This window comes from Myripristis murdjan, chromosome 17 (assembly GCF_902150065.1).
Source record: "Myripristis murdjan chromosome 17, fMyrMur1.1, whole genome shotgun sequence".
NCBI classification, from domain to species: Eukaryota; Metazoa; Chordata; class Actinopteri; order Holocentriformes; family Holocentridae; genus Myripristis; species Myripristis murdjan.
The window spans coordinates 1,541,238-1,565,353 of record NC_043996.1 but is presented as its reverse complement, the minus strand read 5'-3'; the positions used below and the strand labels follow the sequence as shown (position 1 = coordinate 1,565,353).

Sequence of the window (24,116 nt, the reverse complement as noted above, 5' to 3'; positions counted from 1 at the left end):
CGCACCCCCCTTATCCCCTCTTTCGACGAGAGGAGTGTGGTGAAATGTTTTAAAGCCTGTAAGCCAAGAAAGAGTCCAGACCCAGATAAAATCTGTAGCCATCTGCTTACTGGCTGTGCAGAACAATTAGGCCCTATTTTTTATCATATTTTTCAGTTGTCTCTTATGCAGCAGAAGGTTCCATCATTATGGAAACAGTCAACTGTTGTGCCTGTGGCCAAAGGTCCTCATCCCAAGGTTTTAAATGACTTCAGGCCTGTGGCCTTAACTTCCTTAGTTATGAAATCTTTTGAGACACTGATTAAAGGAGAGCTCCTAAACAGGACAGAGCATCTTTTAGATCCTTTGCAGTTCGCTTATAGGACCAAGAGGGGTGTTCAAGATGCCTCACTTACTTTACTAAATTATGTATTGAAACATCTGGAAAACAATAAGACTCATGCCAGGCTGCTTTTCGTTGATTTCTCCTCGGCCTTTAACACCATCCAGCCACACTTGTTGGTGGAGAAATTAATTGACAATTTTAATCTAGATCTAGGCCTTGTAGGATGGGTGTTTGATTTTCTCATTAATAGAACCCAGGGGGTAAATTCAACTCTGTCAGAAGAGCTGACCACATCCACCGGCTCGCCCCAGGGCTGCGTCCTCTCCCCTCTATTGTACATTTTGTATACAGATGACTGCCGCAGCCACTACACAAACAGACACATTATTAAATTTGCGGACAATTCTGTAATTATCAGCCTTCTTGAAGATGCAGAGGATAGCCACGGCCCTATTTTAAATGATTTTATTTGTTGGTGTAAAGATGGTTTCCTTCAGCTTAATGTTGGCAAAACGAAAGACATGTGTATTGATTTTAGACATAATGCCCCAGAAGCCCCCTTGAACAGTGTTATAAATGGTCAAGTGGTGGATGTGGTGAGCAGTTACAAGTATCTGGGCACTATGTTTGATAGCAAATTGAAATTTGATTTAAACACAGAAGCCCTATGCAAGAAAGGCCAGCAGCGTCTCTTTTGTTTAAGAAAACTTGCCGCATTTCAAGTTGACAAGACCTTGATGACTTTGTTCTATAGATCATTCATAGAATCCATTATTTCCTTCTCCATTGTTTGTTGGTATGGCAACCTTGGAGTTAAACACAAAAATGCCCTACAGGGAATTGTGAAGGTTGCTAGCAAGATTGTGGGGACTAAGTTTGTTGACTTGAACTGTTTATTTAAAAGGCAAGTAATAAGGAAAGCTAGGAGTATCTGTGCAGACGACAGTCATCCTCTTAGCTCTGAGTGTGTCTGGCTCCCATCCGGTGTGCGTTTATGTGCCCCTCAGGTGAAAAAGAACAGGTACAGACATTCGTTCATCCCCACCTCCATCAGGGAACGGAACCTGGTGGAACGATGATGCTAGTGGTGATTGTAATGATGATGATTATGATTTTGATGACGTTGTTGACGATAACAATGAGTTTGATAATGACGATGATGAAGATGTTGTTTTGTTGTTGTCGGAGATTTATGTGGTTGACACTTTTACCCGAGATGGCCTCTTGTTGCACCACTTTTTTTTTTTTTTTTCATATATTCAGTGAGACTGTGATCTGTTGAATGTATGTGTGTGAAACGTGTTGTCCTTTATGTCTTTTTTATACCTGTCTGCAACCAAATTGCCCAAGTTGGGACAAATAAATTATACTTGACTTGACAACATCAATGCAACTAAAGTAACTACTAAAATGTAGTAACTAACTAGAAATTTCCTTGTTTAGCAGTAAAGACTAAGTATAAAAATATAGCCATATTGTAACTGACATCATTAACATGACGCTATAACTACCTAGGACTATGTAACATTAGGTAAGCTAGCTAACATAAACATTAATCAGTTATTTATATGGATGGTAAATGAGTTTCACATAACTTCCAGCACAACTGAAATCACCAGATCAAACCTGGAATTTATACAACTTGACAAACGCAAGGGCAATTGCTATGGTTACCAGGAAACCACTATGCAAACATTTCATTAGGCTACAGCTGTCTGTGAGAGTTACATGGGGAGTTACATCTAGAGCAGGAAATACTGAGTAAAGAAGCAGGGCTGGATCTCTCTGCATCTCGCTACAAAGAGCTATGACAAAAATGATAAGATGCACTAATGAGGCGGGACCGCTGACTTCTGACAGCGGGTTTACTATTCAGTGAGTGGACCAACCGTAACAATTTGCGGGTGGAATAAAGTGCAGGGGACAGAGGGGACAGCTATCAGCAGTGAGGGGGACATTTCCCCCTCATCTCCTGTGTCTGCTACGCCTGCAGGAAGATGAGGCGCAGTGACATTTTCAACTTGTGAGTGGATTTTATCCCCTGAATGTGTTCCAGCTGTATGGATTGCATTTATACCTCCCTAAGATTCGAACAATAGCACAGCCAGGCCTCCAGATGTGGTCAGGGAGATCTGGGGTCCTATCTTGTGCCACCCGCTATCCGCTGCCACTACCCGCTACCCGCAAATTGCGGATTTAGGAGCTTCCGCTATCCCTAAACGGTATCTTGCGCCACCCGCTACCCGCTATCCTTATGCCGACTCCGTCATTTGCGCCTGGAGGTGTGTTCGTGGGCGTGTTTCATGCGCTATCCCTAAGGTTGCTATCTTGCGCACACACTTAAGGGATAGCGGATAGCGGGTGGTCAGGACCACCCGCTATCCGCTATCCCTAAAGTTTGGGCTGTTAGGAGAGCGCGCCCAGGCGGCTTCAATGCGCGCCCCGACGGAGCCTCACCACGCACACGGTCGGACTGATACCGGGACGCCGCCGGAATGGACTGAGTATATTACTCATATAGACTGTTTAGAGGAAAGACTATTTTAATTGGACACTTACGCCAGCACGTTTTATTGTTTTATCATAAGCCAGCAGCTGTGCTATATTTTTATTTTTAATATTTTATTTGCCCAATCTACCTTGTCAATAAATTAGTTTACACATAGTTCCACCTCTGCCTCTTGTGTGTCTGTGGTGTGGCCCGGGGATTTTACTCAATCAGTACAACCTTGTGACACGTCCACTTGGACACATGTGGCTCCACCTCCCGAATTAACTTGCCTATAATATAATATATCATATGTATATATATATATAAAGCCAACTTGCTTTAGCCTCAGTAGAAGCCCTGAGAAATCTACCTCCCTCTCTCCATCGCGGGTTTAGGATTTAGGATTTAGGATAGCGCATCCTGCCCTTAAAGGCAATGGCACCTGGCACACTGATTGGTTTAACTGGTGTAACGCCCAAAACACGCCTATTCATAATATAGCGGGTAGCGGAGGTGTTTTGCGGATAGCGGGAGGTGCACAAGATAGCAACTTTTATGGGGGAACGCCTCTTCCTAAATCCTAAATCCGCAAATAGCGGGTTTAGGGAGTCTGGCGCAAGATAGGGCCCCTGGTCCCATTCCGAAAAGGACACATTTAAACCTTGCATTAACATGCGTTTTTCCTTATCCAGAAAATGTGTCTGGACACAAATCACATTTTAATGCCAGGACAGTATAAATGGGTTCATAGACACTTTATGGTCTGCAGTAGGCGTTCAGAATAAATACACATCGTCTTGCTGATAGTCTTGTTTGTTTCTGTTGGTCCTATAGAGGCATCAGTATTAAATTGAGACTGTTTCATAACCAGTTTAAAACTTGTTTTGTTGCTTTAAAAAGTGTTTTATGAAAATATTGAAAAAAAAAAATTCAAATTCATCAATAGCACCAATGGATAACTTACCTTTGTGAACTTAAACCTGTGATAGGGGTGATAACTTTCCCTCTAAGGAACCCTTTGAGGAATGCTAACAAGCTATTTTAGCTAAACAAAGTGTCTTAAAAACAACTGAATAAAAATTCTGAGAGCTAAAATATCCCTTTATAAGGTAGTGCTGTTTTGAGAATATCAGTGAGCAAAATCTGAGGCAACATGTATTGCTAAATGTAGTTGCTATAAGACTTTCCACCGACCATGCTGAAATGTTAGTATATAACACTTAATAGAAAATGCTGCAATTTGCAATAGAAAATGCTGCAATTTGCAATGAAAAAAGCAAAAGAAACTGACTGTGCCTCTTTTAATAACCACCTGTGTTTTTGCTTCACCAGATTTGTAATTTATCAAGTACTTCCAAACAATTAAGAGCTGGAGCAACACAGTGGTTGATCCAATTAGCTGCTTGGCCATCTGGCTTAGAAGTAGCAAAGACAGCAAGTAAACAAACACTATATGTCTTCTTACATGATTAAAAAGGTACTTCCATTAAAACCAGAATGAGGACAATGTAAGATCAATCACAATACATGTTGGTACAATTTCAGATGTACTCTGACAATGTGGTAGACTCCTGAAATGAGAACAATGAAGAGAACAAGGACTCCCCTAGGCTTATTTTGAATCCCTACTTGTACATGCTGGATTCTTCTGTCAACTTTATTTTAATGATTATGGGTTCCTATAAGGAAGTTATGCCAGGAATGTTAATATAAGGCCCTGCAAAATAGCACACCCCAAAATGCACTATCTGAGTGTTTTAAATCTTCAACCTACAATCTTAGTAGGAAAAAAGAGGTAGATCAAATGTGAAGGTATGGGAGGGGGTAATTCAATTGCTTGGTTTACAGGGTTTATATTGTTTTGTTTTTTTTTCTTCTTGTAAATAAAACATTTCTTTAAATCTTACTACAGTAAATGGCACTTTTTTAATCACTGGCTCTACTATTACTTTGGTGTCCTGTAATGACATAATCCTCCATATAGTGTTACCTACAAGCCTGAAAAAAGATGAAGATGAGGAGTAAAATGTTGCTCAGGGACCTACTTAGTTTGACATCCATCAAACATGCCGGTATTGATGAAGTACGGGCAGACGATAGTGGTCTTGACTCCATCTTTTCCAGTCGCCAGCAGCTCCAGACCCACGGACTCAGCAAAACCTACTGCCCCAAATTTGCTGGCACAGTAATCTGCAGGTTAAACCCATGAGAAAAAGCAAGTCAATAGGATATTAAGTTAGAGGGAAAGAAGACCGACAGATGTTCATGCCTTGCTTGGATTCAGCCCTCATGAATCGCCACGAAAAAGTATAAAAGTTGCCATGCCTGACGACAGATCTTGCAAGATGCTACAAGCATTACAGTGAGATTAAACTGCTATTCCAAAAGAACAGTTAGATGTAAAATAAACACTGAATTATGAAATAAGCATACCATGTGGCTATGTTGAATTTGATAGCTTCAAATTCCTAACCCAAGGCTTGAGACACAAAAAAATATAAAGTCATTGGCTCTCACTAGCTATATTTTACCAGGGTAATCCTATTTGATTTTATTTATATAGCGTCAAATCATTTATCATCACTTATCGATCACGGAATTGCGGACGGAATCGCGGAATTAACCAAATAAAACGGAATCTATTTTTAACTCGGAATTTGACATAATAACAACTGCACCGGCACCGTACGAGTCCAAAAGGCAGAGAAATTTTCCAGGCTACAGCAGTGCACTGACATAGATTGTGTAACAAAGTGAAGAGGTGCCACTCCGCTCTAGTTTCACTTGATAACAGCAGCACACTGGCTTAGCTTGTCTATTCAGAGAAGCGGTATCACTTCGGCTTATTTTTCATATTCAATCTGTGTTATCACATGCATACTACTGCTCATTCATTGGTAGTTGAATTGTTAGGTCTGTTTGATAAGTAATTTACATTTTTTAAAAAAAAAATAATTTAACATATTGTTAAATTATTGGAGTCACGCTTACTGGTAAACATCTACTCCTTCAAGATAATAAATTATGTTCTACAACTCATAATACTACAAGTGTTTGAGCAACATATCTCCTCTGTGCTACAAAAGATCCGTCGTAACCCCCCAAAGTCCTCTAGGAACCAAAGTTCAGTGTTTATGTTTGCAGCTGCAGTAAATATTAAACCAAATGTTCTGTGACACTTTTTGCACAAGAGAACTGTTTACAATATTCACTTTATTTTTGTGAGAATTTTTGTACGTCTAAATCCGTACCTCTCTTGTTCTTTTGCACAATAAATGCTCAAAAAATTATATTATATCTTTGCTTTTTTTGTTGTTATTGTTTTTAAAACAATTTAGCCTTGCAAAGGGTCTAAAAACCCATTTAGAAACACTTCCATGATAAGTTTTACACTGCAACATTTATACCGCGACATATACCATTACCGTGAGGGATGCAATTTATACCGTGATATGAATTTTTGGTCATATCGCCCAGCACTATAACAGAGGTTATCCCATGGCGCTTTACAGAAACCCAACAGACACTGGCCAATCCTGTGAACCAAAATCCCTCTAGAGCAAGCACAGGTCAACAGTGGGGAGGAAAACCCCTTTTAACAGGACCAGAAACCTCAAGCAGAATCTGGCTCTGGGTGGGCAGCCATCTGCCTCGACTGAAGGGTTAAGAGAGGGAGTGAGACAGAGAGGGGGAGGGAGAGAGAGGAAAGAGCACATTCCAGAACACATGGTATGCCAAGATTCAATTAAATTTCAAAAGGACAAAAAAATCCGGAATCCAGGAGTGTATTTTGTACACACTGCTGCAAAAATCTGAAATTCAGTTCAAGATATTTGGATAAAGCACACACAGATACAGCATTGTGGCTTGACACACAGACTTATAATGTTAAACATTAAATCTTCAATGTTCTGTCACAGCCAGAAGTTAGAACAACCACCCAAAAGAGCATCCCCCATGAAATGTTTTGTTACTAGACTTGCTTTAATTATCAAGTGCCAGTGTTACTTGAGCCAACCACCCTATACTTTGGATGTCCAAAGGAAGGTACAGAGATATTAAACTACAACTAATCCAAGACATTTTGATAAAAATTCTTCAAAATCATGAGAATCAAACTTGAATTGAACTGAACACAGTGAACATAGACATTTAACCACCACTTTGCCCCACCAAGCCTGTGCTTCTGTCTCAGTCAAAATAAAGACAAAAACCTTCAGCATTATCTAATAGGGCCATAACTCAGTTTAGAGTAGCAGCATTTGGTTTTGACTACTCTGTTTCAGATTTACAAAATACAGTCCATTCTGTTGAAATACTTAATAATATAATTTCCTCTTTTCAGTAAGGCTGTTAGGTGGATGAACTTTATTTTGTGGCCTAGACACACCTTTTCAACAAACCAGCCTGATCTGGGTTAAAGGGTATCCTCAGGGCACTATATAGGTTGTCCAAACATGGGTCAAAGGTAGTTAGGATTGATTAAATATTAATCTCCTTTGGTCAGGACACCTTATACAGTACCTTGCACAAGTATTTACCCCCCTTGACTTTTTGAACTTTTTGCTGTGGTATGTGCTGTGTGTAAATTATTTATTCAGAACCATTAGTGAATTTTATGCAAAGCATGAAAGAAATAAAAATAAAAAGTTCATAACTTCAAAAGTTATGCTATTCTCTTTTTTTTCTATTTCTGGTTTGGTTAGGGTATGTGTAAGAAAGGGTTCAAAATTAACCCTATGGAATATTTCTTCAGCCTGGTCCCTGGCAGAATCTTAAAGTGCACCCTTCAAGGATTGAGAAAAAATTATTGGCAAGAAAAATCCACCCAAAATAATTAGTAAACAAAGAAATATAGATGTGATCCAATAATTTTCACCTAGTTTTTTGTAGTTTTTGTCCTGAAATGGAGTCAAAATGTGCCTAAATCTTAATAATAACCATTTTAATGGATTCCCTGGGTTCAAATTGTATGGAAAAATGTGTGCATTTGTCCCTGCAGCATGCATAGTTCAAAAGTTATGCTATTTTTCCATTTTCGGGTTTTGTACCAGGGTTTTGTAAGAAAGGGTTAAAAATGAACCCCATGGGACATTATTTCAGCCTGGTACCTGGCAGAATCTTAAAATACACCCTTCAAGGATTTAGAAAAAACAGATTCCGATAAAAAACCCACCCTATGCGCGTGGACCCCCCTTTCCATCTAGACTAATTCTTTTAATGTTAGCAGCTAACAGTAGCTATCCCCAATGTCATCTCTCGTTGAGTGTCTGTGACTGATCAAAGTTTTACTATGTTCTTGTGGGCGTCCATACTGGATGCATTTCAGCATGGAGCTCAGAAATCGCAACATCAGACAGTCAATGGAAAGCTTCCAATACAAAGTCCAATACAATCAATAATAATAATTTAATTAAGTATACTGTTTCAGATGTTTGAATGTGCTTTTTCTACTTGCAGTATGGTATGAAAATCCATATTTAGAACCCTGAAACTTAAGTAATTCAGTTAATCCTTGTGTAGGTAACTTTTTTCTTCATAATGTTGACAACCCACCATTATACACAGAGGGTCCAATCCAAACTAAACGCAGAAAAAAAAAAAAAAAAAGTATTTTGGGCTGCTCTTGGGCTGTTTTCTCACTTAAATTTTGATTTGGACAAATAAAACAATAGATCATCTCAAGGAAGCATTGCTACTAGGGCAGAAATGATTCCTACAGGAACACCAATAATTTGATTACTGAAAAAAATAGAAACTCAAATTCTCTGCCTTGTTTGCTATGTATGAAGCTATGTTTGATACAAAGAACTCCATACAGTGGGCTGTGGATTGCACCGTCAATACTGTGACACAAACACGTGATTTGAATGTGTCACAAACTATGTTAGCAAGATGAAGAAAGGGATAGAAAATGCAAGCGAGGAGCGAGAAGAGGCAGGCTCATCTAAAACACATCAGAAAGTGTGTATTCTTTGGGACCTATAGCAGCTACCCACTACCTTTCCCACTAACGGGCCCTGACTACAACTGAGCATCTCTTCTCTTTTTGTTAGTGGTCACTGGCTGTCCCCTCAGTTGACTGAGGAACAAGACCCATGAAAAATGATTGGGACATGTTCCTGCAGTACCGATCACTTCCCTGGTCAAGTGAGCTAAACCTGTTGTGCCATTCAACGACAGTAAACAGAGGCACTGTCGCAGATGACACACACACCGACCACCACTAGAGAACTACATGTTACCTGAGTCAGTGCACAAGTCAGGACAGAGCATGGATGAGAATTTTAACTGGCTCCAAGTTGCAACAAGTTCACAATTTCCCAAGATCCTCTTCTCACTGAGCTGCTGTCGGCCCCTCATCATTTAAGGTTGTAGCGAGTTACATTATGATGTGCTTGAGCTCTATTTAGCAAAAATGAGTACTGAGCAAAGGTATATTATTGTTATCATGATGTGTTCAAATGCTATCTTGCAAAATTAAGTTTTTGGCGAGAAACTTGAATTGCGGGAGAATTGTTTTTTCACAGCAATACAAAAAATAGATATTAGAGTGAGACTTATGATCTGTTTAACCTCCCTAACACTACCTCTAACCAGCTTATGAATGTAATACGGCATTTTATGTATTAAATGGGTTTTGTTTGTAAAGATGTTTTTGTATTGTTAAAATATGCCATAAAACAATTTCGATTTTTTTGAAATAGAGGTAATTACTTCATTTAAGAAAACAGTCTTACTTTTTTTTGTATATTTACTATTACTAAGTATTTCTTATTCGAATATCCCGTCTATTAATCAAGTAATCAGCAGAATACTGCAGCCATAGCTGCTACCTCAGTCCAATCGCATCTTGTGCACGCGCTCGTGTACCGCTGCCATGCATGTTCACTTCACTTCTCCAAAAAACTGAAAATTCTACGCAGTCCATTCTGAAAAGAGCCATTCAGTGTCTAACTATTTGCTCTATGATGGATTCTTAACATTTCTGAAAATTCTTCACATTGGATTTCCTCCTGTCTTTTTTAGGGTTGCATTACACTTTATACTGGGAATCTAACACTAAAGTTTAGCGGTAAACCGTTTCACTTGGTGTGCGCATAATATAATACCCTAATATGCAAATTTAAAAATATAAATCTGGAGGGAACATTTTCATCCAATGGAAATGTATCTAGATGCTAAATAAAGCAGAAAAAACAGCATTTGCTGCACTTGGCACCTGTGGAAAAAATATTTCACATCACTCACTGACAGACACTCACCTGCCAATCCATTGACTCCTACGAGACCAGCAGTACTGGCAATGCTGACCAGATGGCCATGGTTGTTGGCTAACATGGCTGGCAGGAACGCCTTGTAGGTCTAAGAAGAGGAAAAACAAACAAACAAACAAACAAAAAAAAACCACAATCAACAGGATAAAGGAATACTAGGGGCCCTATCTTGCGCCACCCGCTACCCGCTATCCGTTATGCCGACTCCGTCATTTGCGCCTGGAGGTGTGTCCGTGGGCGTGTTTCATGCGCTATCCCTAAAGTTGCTATCTTGCGCACACACTTCAGATAGTGGATAGCGGGTGGTCAGGACCACCCGCTATCCACTATCCCTAAAGTTTGGGCTGTTATGAGAGCGCGCCCAGGCGGCTTCAATGCGCACCCCGACGGAGCCTCGCCACACACAGGGTCGGACTGATACCGGGACGCCGCCGGAATGGACTGAGTATATTACTCATATAGACTGTTTAGAGGAAAGACTGTTTTAATTGGACACTTACGCCAGCACGTTTTATTGTTTTATCATAAGCCAGCAGCTGTGCTATATTTTTATTTTTAATATTTTATTTGCCCAATCTACCTTGTCAATAAATTAGTTTACACATAGTTCCACCTCTGCCTCTTGTGTGTGTGTGGTGTGACCCGGGGATTTTACTCAATCAGTACAACCTTGTGACACGTCCACTTGGACACATGTGGCTCCACCTCCCGAATTAACTAAAATATATAATATGTATATAAAGCCACCTTTCTTTAGCCTCAGTAGAAGCCCTGAGAAAATCTACCTCCCTCTCTTCATCGCGGGTTTAGGATTTAGGATTTAGGATAGCGCAGCCTGCCCTTAAAGGCAATGGCACCTGGCACACTGATTGGTTTAACTGGCGTAACGCCCAAAACACGCCTATTCATAATATAGCGGGTAGCGCAGGTGTTTTACGGATAACGGGAGGTGCACAAGATAGCAACTTTTACGGGGGAACGCCTCTTCCTAAATCCTAAATCCGCAAATAGCGGGTTTAGGGAGTCTGGCGCAAGATAGGGCCCCAATTCTCAAAGTAAAAGGTGAAAAGAGCAGACAATTTGGTTGTATTGATATATCGGTATTTTTAATCTAATGAGCTTTAGACTTAAGTCATATCAAGGCATGCTGACATTCCAGTACCAGTTTCATATAAACACATCCAGCCAAAGTGGCACTTGGTGCAAGAGGGATCCTTCTCCTTTTCTTTCTATATTTTGTTTGTTTTGTAATGGTGGCAGGGCTCATACAAGATGCACTTTATTGAAGAGAGAGCAGCAGAGATGAGTGATGGGAAGATGCAGCCACTCCGATACACACTGTCTTAAGAATTTTTGAATGTGTAAGCAAACTTTTGAGAGGTAAATGATGTATTCGCTTCCCAAAAGGAGCACAGCTCCGTGAGATAGTGAGGGAATTTAAGGAGCAAGGGTTTCCTCAGTGTGCCAGCACAGTTGATAGTTTGTATATTCCAATAACAATGTTTCATAAATGCAGCGGATGTTTAGTTCATGCACAAACTAACATACATATTGATAAATAAGGCCCAATGTACATGTGCATTACCATTTCAGGTGCAACCTCTGACCAGTGTCACTGGGCAGGTTTCTAGTCAGTGCACAGTTAGTGAACAGCATGGCATTCTGACAGCTTCATTATGGTAACAGAGAACACACTCTTCCCTGAGCAAATCTTTAATCTGAAAGGAATCTGGGCCTTTTTTGTAAAAGCATTTGTATCAAGCTTTGGATTGATTTCAAGCTGTTGTTGGCTGTGTTGTATGAACTATGGATGCAGTGTTTCCACCTTATCCATCCATCCTGTCAAGAAAGCTGCAGCCTCTCCTCCAGAAAATGTCTAATATCAGTGCAATTTAGCCCATTTTGCCTTTATACCAAAGTATACATTAAAGTATATACTTCAAATTAGTATTTATTTTGATGGTCTCCAAGGAGAAATTTGTCAAAAACACATTACAACCATGAATAAGAGCTGAACACGGATGAGTGTAGAACTAATCTATAAAACAAGAAATTTGGTTTAGTAGGAAAAAAGGTGTGTTCTGATTTGAGTTTATCACTGTCGCTTGTCTAGTGTGGCTGACTGACCCAGAAGTGAGCCATGGTGTTGACCTCCATGGTCTTCTCAACCAGAGAATCAGGAGCATCCATAAACTTCTTTCCTGTCACGATGCCAGCGTTGTTAATCAGGATGCTGACATCTCCAACCTCCCGCTTCACCTGCGTGGGACGAAGGACACACACCATTAAAAACAAACAAAACATAACAATAAAAATACAGTGTGTAACAAGAACAGCCATTGTAATGCTTAGGAACAGCAGCTGTCCAGTTTGTTGTGGGAAAAAAAAAGTGATAGACTTATTAAAACCAATAGAGAAAGAAAACCTAACCACAGTTGTTGAACTATCCTTTTATCATCATTTGAATTAATAGAAAAATAAATGAATTGATAAAGAAAAAAAGGAAATTTGTCCTTCTTGTCTGTCCTTGGTTGATGCAGCACTTTTTCCTAATGGCAGTGCACACCTTCGTATACTGCTGCCGCAGTTTCTTTATGCTCAGGTGCCACTGCTTTCCTGCCCTCACATCTTCTCTTTCATCCTCTCTGAATATACTTGGAAACTGTCAGGATTTTTATGGGTTTATCCAAGTTGACTTTTTATTATGTCATCAGACCATATTTCAATTAAAAACTTGGTCTCTCCTCCTCTCCTCTCCTGATGTGCTTCCGTGGCTCATTTTTCCTCTTTTCAGTTCTGATGACAGCCTGCCAGAACTTCTTGTAACTGGTCTGGTGGTCCGAAAGTCTGACCCATCAAAAAATGTTTTCACATTAGAAACAAACCGAACCATGGTTCAGTTTGATCCGGGCCATGACCTGATCATGCCTGTAATTTTGGTTCAGATGAATCTTAAAAGCCAAAATGTCCAGACCAAATGAGGTACAGTAGCTAGTGCTCCTAGTGCACCTAGGATATCTACAAGTTTCCGACGGCCTTTTGTGTTTATCTCAGAGGTGACATGAAACTTGTAATTGCAACTGTAAAAAGTCTGATTAAAATCTGAAATGATCTACACGCAGGCCTTAAATAAGACAATCTCCTGGACACCCTCAAAGGGATTCATAGCTGTTATCAGTGGTTTACATGTTTACATTTGATATGATGACAGGCTAGGAGCAAAGGTCATGTAATACCCTCTACACAAAGACAAAAGGTAAAATATTATCTGTGTTTATCAACAGCATGCTGCTGCTGAGTTGAAATCAAATAACTGATGTTCGCTATAGGCCCTCTCTCCTCGCTCTTAAAGGCGCCAAGCATCTCTCCACAACATGCAATGCACATAAGCCTTGTGACCTTGTCCTCCCCAAGCCAACTTCGCTGTGCTGTTTTGATTCAGTTCTGCAGAGAGCACCCACTCTCTGCTGGCACACTGGTTAGGCAGCAAACAAAGGTAATGGTTCTTTCATTCACAGGCTATATAGCCTGTATTCGTAAAAACATTAAGTTTTTTTTAAAAGAGAATATATAGAGATATCATTTTAAATTATTTTAATAAAACTCAAATTGCACTTAGAGGGATTTCAGCGGACATTATGACCAGAGAGATTTCAATATGTCAATAATTACCAGATAAAGGAAACAGAAGTGAGTCAAAAAAAAAATTAAAGTCAAAATTAAAGTCAAAAGTTTTCAAAAAGTTTGTATGTCTGCAGCTCAGTTTAACCAGAGCTTGTACTATTGGCAATGATTCTAAATGTTTTTGTATTACATGAGAATCCACATTATCCAAGCACTTTTTTGAAGTATCTCAGAGTGTCTGTTGATGTTACAGTTATGTCCCTCCTTTTTCCTTTTGCATTCCCAAAGATGTTAAATGTGGCCAAGGTCTGGTGATCCTTGCTCTTCCTCAAACTTCAAATAAAGCTGGCATGGCTTTGTATTTGTCAGTGGCATGTACATAACCCATGTCTATTGTGTGTTCTCACATGAAAACAAACCTAGTAGCAGAAGCTGAGAGATTTGTAAATATGAAACCAGGGAAAGACTAAATGCACAATATTAAGTCTCTCAATAAGTGTGGATGAGCCTCAGGGTTGCAACAATAAAGATTATTTGCATTACTGATTGGTTGCAAATCATGCCTTAGTCTATAAAATGTTAAAAAATAATGACAAATGCCCATCTTAAGTTACCAGACCCCCAAACAATGTCACACAATTGGTAAGCAAAGGTCAGAAATATTCATTTTATCATCATATGATAATACCAAATGCAAGCAAATATTAGCACATTTGTGGAGATCTAACCATTGTGTGTTGTATTTTACCTGCTAAACTATAAGGATTAACTAGTTACTAAGATAAAAACTAGGCATTTTCCTCCATTCTTCCTTTCTCATAGATACCTACAACCAAGTCATCTCATCTTTTGTTATTGGCATTTTTGTTATTGGGGGGGGACAACAAACAGCAAAATTTCTGAGAGTAATTGTTGGGGGGGACATGAAAAAATTGCTGTCTGGCACAACTGTACCACGTCTTCCTCTGTTACGCTCCTTTGAAACTTGCTGTACAGCGTTGAGCGTTCAGCATGTTGCTCACTGTTCTGTTTCCACTACAGTCTGTCAAAGTAGCTTTACAAGAACTAGAAACTCAAAATAAGCTCTAAAACTAGAGGAAATACCTTGAATAATCCAACTACATCAAACTATTCTTCAAAAAACATATTTTTTGTAGTGTCAACAAAAAACAAAGCAAGATATGGCATCAAATAGTGACATACAGTATATGTTTGAGCTGTACAGTCCCTTTTAGATTAAATAAGAAAATGAAATGAAACGATGCCACAAAATAATGCAATTTAAAATGCAAAAAAATAGATATATCTAGAGACAAATTCAAAATATCAGTAAAATATGAACTATTTCTGACATTAATATCCTGACACACTTTTTGAAAGAATAAAAAGCTCAGTATTTGCTCCTCCTGTGGTCTGTCCTCTCTCTCCCTCACTGCCCTGCACTCGCTTCAGCCTGTAAACAATCATTAGCTGTTAGCTTAAACAGAGAGCTGAAAGAGGCAGGTTTTGGACCAAGCAGGAAAAATATCGCTTTTCATATTACAGCCTTGTGCTTGGTGAACAAGTGGTATAATAAATGACTCACTGGCTTTCACTTGAGGAGGTTTTCTTGCTAGTTCTCATCAGGCTGCTGCCTCTCAGGCTGACAGACTGAAAGTTACAGAGCAGGATGCGGACCAACCCACTTTGAGGCGGGGGGGGGGGGGGGGGGGGGGGGGGGGGGGGGTCATAACATTTTAACACTTAAAAACACACTGTTTTACATTTATAATTAGCACCGCTTGCATTGTGCTTTCATTGAATATTATTATATTATTGAAAATTATGTATTAGTGTTAACAATGTTTTTTTGGGGGGGACAACTTTATGGATGGAGGGGTCTTGTCCCCCCTGACCCCCCCGGGATTTCCGCCTATGTGCCACAGTATCACAGCTTTGCTCGGATCAAACTCATTGATGTCTGTGGAGCAGAGCTGGACCATCAGGAGATATGACAGTCTGCCCAGGGCGCTGCGTGTCGTCCTTCTGAGCTGGCTAGGCTAACCCTGAGCTAACCTCACAACATGTCACACGACGTCGGGGGAGCTATTTAAGTGTGACATACAACAAACAGATCACTGCGCTAGCCGACGGGCTACGGGGAGCTACTGAAGTGCGACACACAAACATCACCGGCCAAGCGCTAACGTTTGCTACCGTATGAATTTAAAGCCACCTCTTGCATAATTTATTGCATGACTTGGTGCAAATATTTACCCGCCTCGTGGCAGGTAGACCTCCAAAATTAACTCGCCAAGGGAATATTTTAGACGCATTTGGCGAGTGGCGACCGCTATTTTACAGCACTGCTCAGAGCTGCGAAAACTTACATTTTGCCATCTCGGCAAGTGGCTTGCTCACACTGACGTTTTGAGACCCGCATGAGCGCAACATGCGGCAGGTGAACCAATCGCGTACACGCTACAGGGTACAAATGCAGTCAGGATCACTGATTGGCTATCAACGCCGACACAGGTCCTGGTGTCCTGCTCACACATATTTTTCGTTTTAATATTTCTTTAATTAAATGAACTGTAAAGAAAAAAATCAGCATCAATGGAAAAGTCATAATATACTGATGGGATGATGGAAAAAAATTACTACCAATTAAAATTGTGTTAGTTACCTTTTACTACCTTTTAAGGGCCTTAATTTGGGCTCCTTTTATTTACTACCTTTTACTACCTTTTACAACCCCGCGGATACCCTGCTCTATTGTCAATAACAAGAGAAGTTCTCAGGTAGTTTCAGTGTTTCTCATACAAAGAAAACTCAACACAGTAACAAATAGCCAATTTCATGCAGCAGGGACAGCTAATTAGGTAAAGGGGTAATATTACTGTTCCAGCAGCAAAAGCAATGATTCGGTAGGCAAACAGAAAACACGCTAAAAATAAATGGTATAAGTAAATGGAAAAAAAAGCGTGAAAAGCACCACTTGCCAGTGTTAAAGAGTATGTCTGTGGGAAAACTGCTGACAGTTACGCATGAATAAACAGGATTATCACTACCTTTTTATTAAAGACACTGTATGGATATGTGATGATTTAAAAACAACCTAATTCTATAGGATCTGTCAAACCTAAAGGGGTGCTCACACTGAAAGCGACAGCTGCCATTCATTTTCAATGTACGCTGGCGACGAGGGGCGATTCGGGCGACAGCGGCGACGGGCGACGGGCGACGGGCGACGAGTGAATTGGGCGACGAGCGACGTGAGCGACGAACGAATTGAGTGACGAACGAATTGAGCGAAGAGCGAATTGAGCGACGAGCGAATTGAGCGACGCGATGCCAGCGAAAAAAGTTGAGAAAATCTCAACTTTATGCAAATGAGGAGCGACGCGACCGAGGCGACGGCCAATAGCGAGCCGATCTGGATTCCCATGGCGGCAAAAGTTGACCGGAGTATGAGAGAGGAGGAGGACCGATCATGGAGGAGAAGCTGATAACCGTGGTCTCCGGTTTTCCAGAGCTCTACGATTCAAGTTTGCTTGAATCGTAGAGCAGGGACAACAGGGACAAAAACAAAAAAAATGACGCCTGGAGGAAGGTTTCCGAGATTGTGGGGATATCTGGTAACTAACTAACTAACTCCCGCTGACACATCTGCCCCGCCCCCTCCGTCGCTTCTATCGCTTCCATCGCGCCTGCAGAAAACTGCAAAGAAAACTGCAAAGAAAACTGCAGGCGACGCGAAGGGAGCGAACCGAGCGACCACAGGCGATTTTGTCGCTGTCAGTGTGAGCGCACCTTCAGGTGTCACTTAAACAGACACTGTGAATCTGTGCAGAGCAGCAGACCTAACTGACCTAAAAAGTAATTGCAGGAAAGCAAAGGATAGATGGAGGAAATTTAATCAACACCTTGCCATTTATAAAGAACACTTAGAAACTTCCAGCTTTTCAAACCTGATAAATAAAAATAATCCTCATGTACGTTTCTTCAGTTAATCTCATTCATCCTCATACCCTTCACTCAACAACAAAATATTAGTTAGAACACTGCAACAGAAAACCAAAGCTATCATGCAATCAACGAACAATCACAGACCATTTGAAAAATCTAACTTTACAAATAAGAAAAAGGGAAAAACGCTGCAATTAGCTACTGCCTCCTGAGCAGATTTATTTGAACACTGTCAACACAACATTTCAGCAAGTCAGTGATTCAGGTTTTTCTTTTCAACTGGTTCTTCTCGTATAGGCCTAGTTCTATTTCATGTTTGAAATCTTTCTGTTATCTAAAAAAAATGCATATTTTCAAAATCCTGTAATATATTCATTAACTATTTTTTTTTATCTATTGTACTGGGTCCAGGAGTCTCCAACCTTTTCTCCATCCCAGAGATACTTTGAAAAATTAAAGTGGCTAAGAGCTAGTCTTATGACTTAAATTTATTCACATATCTTATCAACCCACTGATAAATGAATTTTAAAGCCATATGAACTAAATGCAGCATTTTTGGAATGGATCAAATGTTATCTCAAGCCACATTCTGCATCAAAAAGGAATATGTATTTTCTGAACCCAAGTTTAAATTTCAATGTTTCAGATTTGCATGACATATCAAAAAACCTTAAAGTCACAAAAAAGAAGAATTAACCTACTTATCAAAAGTATGACACAAAGGTATGTGGAGTTAAACAAGGCAGATACTTTCAGGGCTGCTTGGTGGATAGTCTAATAGTTTTGTAGCTGGATATCTTGTGTATTTGACTGGATTGAAATGGGAAGAAGGTTCAAAAGTGTGTTCATATAGACTTGCTGATTTTTTTTTCCTTTTTTTGCACAGAATTTTCAAAACTTTCGATGAGCTAGTCAGAAACAGACCTACTCGATGGAAACCTCTGCTCTACATTGTCGGAGACCCAGACGTGCCTTTGTCTCTGTCTCTGTCTGAGCATGTGACACATATTTCATGTCTATAGTATATTTTCTTGGTAAAAAACGCTTGTTGACAAAACATACTACACTCTCATGCTTAAAGTTGTCTGCAGACACATCTAGTCTGGCACTTAAGGTTAAACCTGAAGTTCCCCTGCTAACTCTAATCTAACTTCAACGCATACCCTTCTGGAGTCATAAAGAACTCATTCAATCCCTTGTAATTACTACAAAAACAAATGGGAGATATAAGGTTTCTGTATGACAAAGGCCAATATATTGTACCTGCCCATATATAGTAAACAAAGCAGCCCAAGTATCACTTTAAAACAACAGTCACCTCACTCCATGCCTCGAGGGCACATAAGCATACACACATGCTCACACACTGCTGGATTCAACAACAACACAATAGTCACCTCCCTCCATGCCTCTAGGGCAGGGCTGTCAAACCATGTGCAAAGGAGGCTACAGATTTTCATTCCAACCAAAAACTCCACCAGGTGATTTCACTGATTCATCCCTCCTCTCTGCCTGAAGGTGAGCTAATCAGTGAAATCACGTGGTGGAGATTTTGGTTGGAACGAAAACTTGCAGCATCTTGACACTTTGTGGCACACGGTTCCACACCCCTGCTCTAGGGAATGCAAGCATACACATGTACTCACACACACTGCTGGATTCAATGTATTCACTTGAATGACTGCATATGCCTGTGGCCAGTAATGTAGTCTACGTGACAAGCAAGTATATACTGTATGCCCACTTAGAAAGCTCCAGGATTTCTATCAGACAATCAGGGGTCCATGAGTGCTGACTTCCATGGTTCTGCCTCCACAGTCACCACACCTTGACACAGTTAAAGATGTGCAAGAATACATGACCATATAGTTTTGTGACAGAACCTTCACTTCAGTTATTTTGTTCTGCAAATACCCAGAAGAGTACTAACTGCAATAACAAGTTTTGCTAGGGAAGCTTAGTGGAGCTGGTTATTGGGTGAGTTGGTTGCTCTGTGGAGTCAAAACATCTAACTTCACTACCACAAGCTGACTGCTTTTGCTATTCATCAAAAGCACATAATGAAAGCGCATTTAAAGTATTTAGAACGGACCCATCAAGTTGTTTAAAAATGCCCTTAAGAAACTGAAAAATATCAATGTTGCTCGCGTACCATTTGGTAAGGTTCTCTCCCATCAGTTACTGTCAGGCCATATATTTCATTAGAGTGTAATTCAATATAAATGAACTGCATGTTTAGTACACACACACACACACACACACACACACACAAATTACCCATTTAGAACTACTAGGTTGATGAGCCTATCATGCCCAGCAGGAGGGTCAGGGTTTTAGTTTCATGCTCAACGACACTTCAACATGCTACCAGAAGAGGTTGGGAATCGAACCAGAAACGCACCATGCTCCAAAACAGCATTGATTGCTTTGGTCTAAATTAATATGGTCCTCTATGCATCAAGTCCTTACTGCAGCAGCATGGGTACAAAGAGCTCTTCTGAGTGCTGACAAGCTATCCCAGCATCAAATTTCCACAAAGACAGCCAGGACAATCAGGGGTCCATGAGTGCTGAGTTCCATGGTTCTGCCTCCACAGTCACCAGACCTTGACCAGGCTGAACATTTTGGAACATTTGAGAAGAGAAGTGAAACATAGTTACACCACAAGATTCTCTGGGACACTGTGTAAGAGAGCTGGAATAATATGGATTCTAATCCTGCAAAAATCTGATGACATGATTGATGTATGGCACAGTGTGCAGGCTGTGATTAAGACAAGAGCTGTTAATACCAAATATCAAGTAAATGTTGAATTTCACTAATATTGACTTTTTTTTTTTATTTACGTTTTGTCTGAGGAAAGAGAATTTTTGACTTAAAATTTGTGGGAACTGCCCAGGGAATTGCTGAGGTGAAGTCATCAAGAACTTGTTAAAACTACTAATGAATAAGAGTATTAAACCTGTTATTTCTTAATAGTTCTCTATTTGTTCTTAGAGTAGTTATTTGGGTAGACAGTAAATTGCCAGCACACACAGATACACTGCAGTCCTTACCTGATCAGCCACACTGTAAACCTCGTTCTTATCGCTGCAGTCACAGAGGTAGTAATGTACTCTGATGGCTCCTCTCTCTTTAGCCAGTCTAGCCGTCTCTTTTATCCCCTCCTGGTTAATATCCCACAACACCAGCACGGTACCCAGACCTGCAAACTCCAGAGCCATGAGGCGTCCAATGCCACTTCCTGCCCCTGTGATCAGGACCACCTCACCAGCCACATTCTTTCTCTTAGCAGGGATGAAGAAGCGGAAAAAGGCCTCAATGTTGTACCAGAGGGAAAGAATGAGGACTTGAAGCGTTTCCAGGAAAAAATTCATGGTGGCTGATGGACTCGGATCTACAGAGGAAACGAAAAGAGAGGAAGAACTTATTAAAGAACGTTTTCAAGTCATTTCCGGTTTATTGAGATTGGTTACAATGATTTATACAATATAAATCAACCTATTGTCGGTTCATACAAGCTCTCTCATTTCACCGTATCAGGCAGGTGTTTTACTAGAAATAAACAGGAGACGTATTAGATAGCATAAACAGCATTACTCACCACGGCTGAACAGAAAAAACACACAAATAAAACAGCACCTCCTACAGAGGCTCAAACTTCATCAAAAAACTCAAGCAAGGACTAGAGACACTGTTTTTACTGACACATGATTTTCATCCAAATCTGTGAAATAGTTGACACTTTATTGCACTGCTCATTTGGTTCAGTTTGGTTTGAAACTGGAAAAAAAAAAAAAAAAAAAAAAAAAAAAAATCAAATGAACCAAAATGTATTAACAACAGCCATGTGGGAACTGTCAGCTCATTGGTCAAGGTTCAGACAAACACTGCGAGGTTGAAATGGTGGAAAAAGGAAACATTTATCTCTGTGATAACTTTGTTATTGTACACATTTGGACAGTGCAATATCCAACATGGGTGTGGAGCACCATCAGCAGCTTTTACATTTCTTGATTATTGCAGTGCTCATTTGGGCTAAATACCGAGAAGCTAGATTTATTTGGTTCCTATGTTGCTAACTGTTAGCTAACTCTATCAAGTTGCTTTGTTTTGTTATTAATTACGAGCCCAGCTGAACTACGGGAGCTGCTTCAACCCAAAATGCATGATGCTTCCTGTATTTGGGTTAAAACTAGGTCAGTTCACAATCACCCCACAAATGAACCACTCCAGAGTTTGTTTGTACACAAACCATGCCCTCAACAGGGTCAGGGGAATGACAATGCATAAAGACAACAAGGCACCCAGCAAGGCCCTGTTTCTACCTGCCATCAACATCTGTCTTGTGATCTGATCACAAGTGAACATCTCTAAGTACTTCTGTTCACACCTGCCATCGGAATGAGTCTCCAGATGTGTCTCAACTACACACTTGTGATCTCACTTTCCTCTACATGTATCAGACATGTATCAAACATGTATCAGGCAGTTACACCATACAATGAAATTCTTACTTTGCTACTCCTCCTTCCATGCAAAAAATAAAGTAAATAAATAAAAAATAAAATGGCAGGCAACAGGCACTTAACAAAAAGAAACATCCTTGCTCACTCCATCCCTATTTTAATGTGTTGTCAAATATTTATGACATATTTCGCATCAAGTTATTGCAGACTCAGTCTGATCACATTCAGGCTCAGATTACTCCTGCAGGTTTGAGAGGGTCAGGCTGTCTGCTGCAGTGGATAAAGCAATCTGAATCTGATGCTGAACTTGAATGTTTGAATGCGCAGGTGGGTGGAAACTGTTCCATAGTCGTGGCTCAGATGGGTGTCAGAAATTATGGCCATGGTATGTATAAATTGATAAATAAATAAGCCCCAGAAGATAGTGAAACCAGCATCAGGTAGACAGTGTTTTTATTCATTATTTACTTACTTTACATTATTACTTTATAGCCAACCTGCACTTCAGTTTGCATTTGATCAGCTGACAGTTCAGCTGGACGGTAAAGAATCAGGTAAGATATTTTTTCTGCTGGAAAAGTGATGGTCTGACCGGTGTCAGGGGCATTGTGCTGGACCAGAGCTGAAGACGGAGGACGTCAGGTGAGTGGGCAGTCCTTCAATGCCTCCTGGGACATATGTCTTTTTACACTTCAAATACAAAGTGGACAAAAGGGTCCCAGGCTACCACTCAATGGGATTGGATCCCAAGACGCACTGGATGCTGTTCACACAAGTACTTAGCGCTGTCAACTTGCAATCAGATCACCCAGGACCCAGAGTGTTAATGCCAGATGGAAACAGGGCCTCAGCACACAGACGTCTGTCATGGCCACAGCTCCAAGTCATGGCAATGTTTGCAGTAAGCTGTGGCAATTAACACAGCCCCTTAATGATGAGTGGATTGAAAAGGTGTAGTATTACCTGAATTCCTTTGAAAACAACAGCTGGTTCATGCTAAGCCCCGCCTCTCTTCAGTAATGCTGTTGTAACAGACACTTCCACTTCGGCCAATCAGCAGGGAAAGTTAGTCATGCTGCCTTGATTTTTTTTTTTTTTTTTTCTGTACTAAAAACCTCAATTTTGTTTGTGTTAAGTTTAAAATCAGCAGCTCATGTTAAAATTGGGCCTGCAGGTTAGCTCAGTGCACACTCTAAAAAAAAACGAGACCTGAGGCTTAATTGTGCACCTAACCGTTACCACTGACGACAGACAAGCCAAACGAGCAAATAAAAATTAAACAAACAAACAAACAAATGACAAGTAGGAAACACAAACAGTGCAGGAGAGAGCAGGTTGAACTCGACTAAGTTATCAAAATGGATCCACCTACCTGTATATGAACACGCTTTTAGCTAAATTAACCGAGTGTGTTTGGGAAGTGGTCTGGTGTGTCTCTGCTGCTGAGAGCATCCGCTCTTTAAACACGGACCTTTGCACTCAGATAGGATGGCGTTACGACACATGGGCGGTGCCAAAGCCAAATACAGCTCAGCCCATCAAGCTAAGAATAGCAACACAGACAACGAGTGTGTGGAAGAAACTACCGGAGAGAGTGAACGTACCGTGGGGTACCTTTGCGGAGAATGACGGCGTAGCTCTCGCGTTGTCGGCGCCGTTGCTTGTTTGGTTTTTAGGATAACGCAGGGTGTCACTTGAGGAGAAGGGGAGTGTCACGTGATAAACATTCCACCAATTCCCGCCTCATGCTCCATACTAGGCATTGTGGGACTTTGAGTTGTTGCATCACAGTCCGTTTAGGTGGACTTTACAAAGCGTTTATTTTTCCACAATAATTTACTCGGGTCATTTTAGGGAAAAATTATGGAGCCGGGGAGGTGGGTAGCAAGTAAGTAAAAAAAAAAAAAAAAAAAAAAGCAAATTTATGAGAAAAAACAAAACAAAAAAATCTGAGATTATGAAGTCTAAAATTTACAAGAAA

General features: G+C 40.4%; 1 protein-coding gene across 4 annotated transcripts in view; it reads right to left on the bottom strand.

Moving 5' to 3' along the window:
* Positions 1–23,859, bottom strand: part of LOC115375530 (epidermal retinol dehydrogenase 2) — a 46,967-nt gene extending 23,108 nt beyond the window's left edge. For 3 of the 4 annotated variants that reach the window (XM_030074965.1, XM_030074963.1, XM_030074966.1), the window contains exons 1-5: positions 23,740–23,859; positions 20,723–21,063; positions 12,221–12,352; positions 10,082–10,181; positions 4,862–5,006 (exon numbers count right to left, since the gene is read on the bottom strand). In XM_030074965.1, coding sequence (XP_029930825.1) covers positions 4,862–5,006; positions 10,082–10,181; positions 12,221–12,352; positions 20,723–21,043 — 698 coding nt within the window. In that variant the 5' untranslated portion in view covers positions 21,044–21,063; positions 23,740–23,859. Of the gene's footprint in view, positions 1–4,861; positions 5,007–10,081; positions 10,182–12,220; positions 12,353–20,722; positions 21,064–23,507; positions 23,662–23,739 lie in introns of those variants that run through there. The other variant, XM_030074964.1, reaches the window with a different exon arrangement.
* Positions 23,860–24,116: the final 257 nt, after the last annotated feature.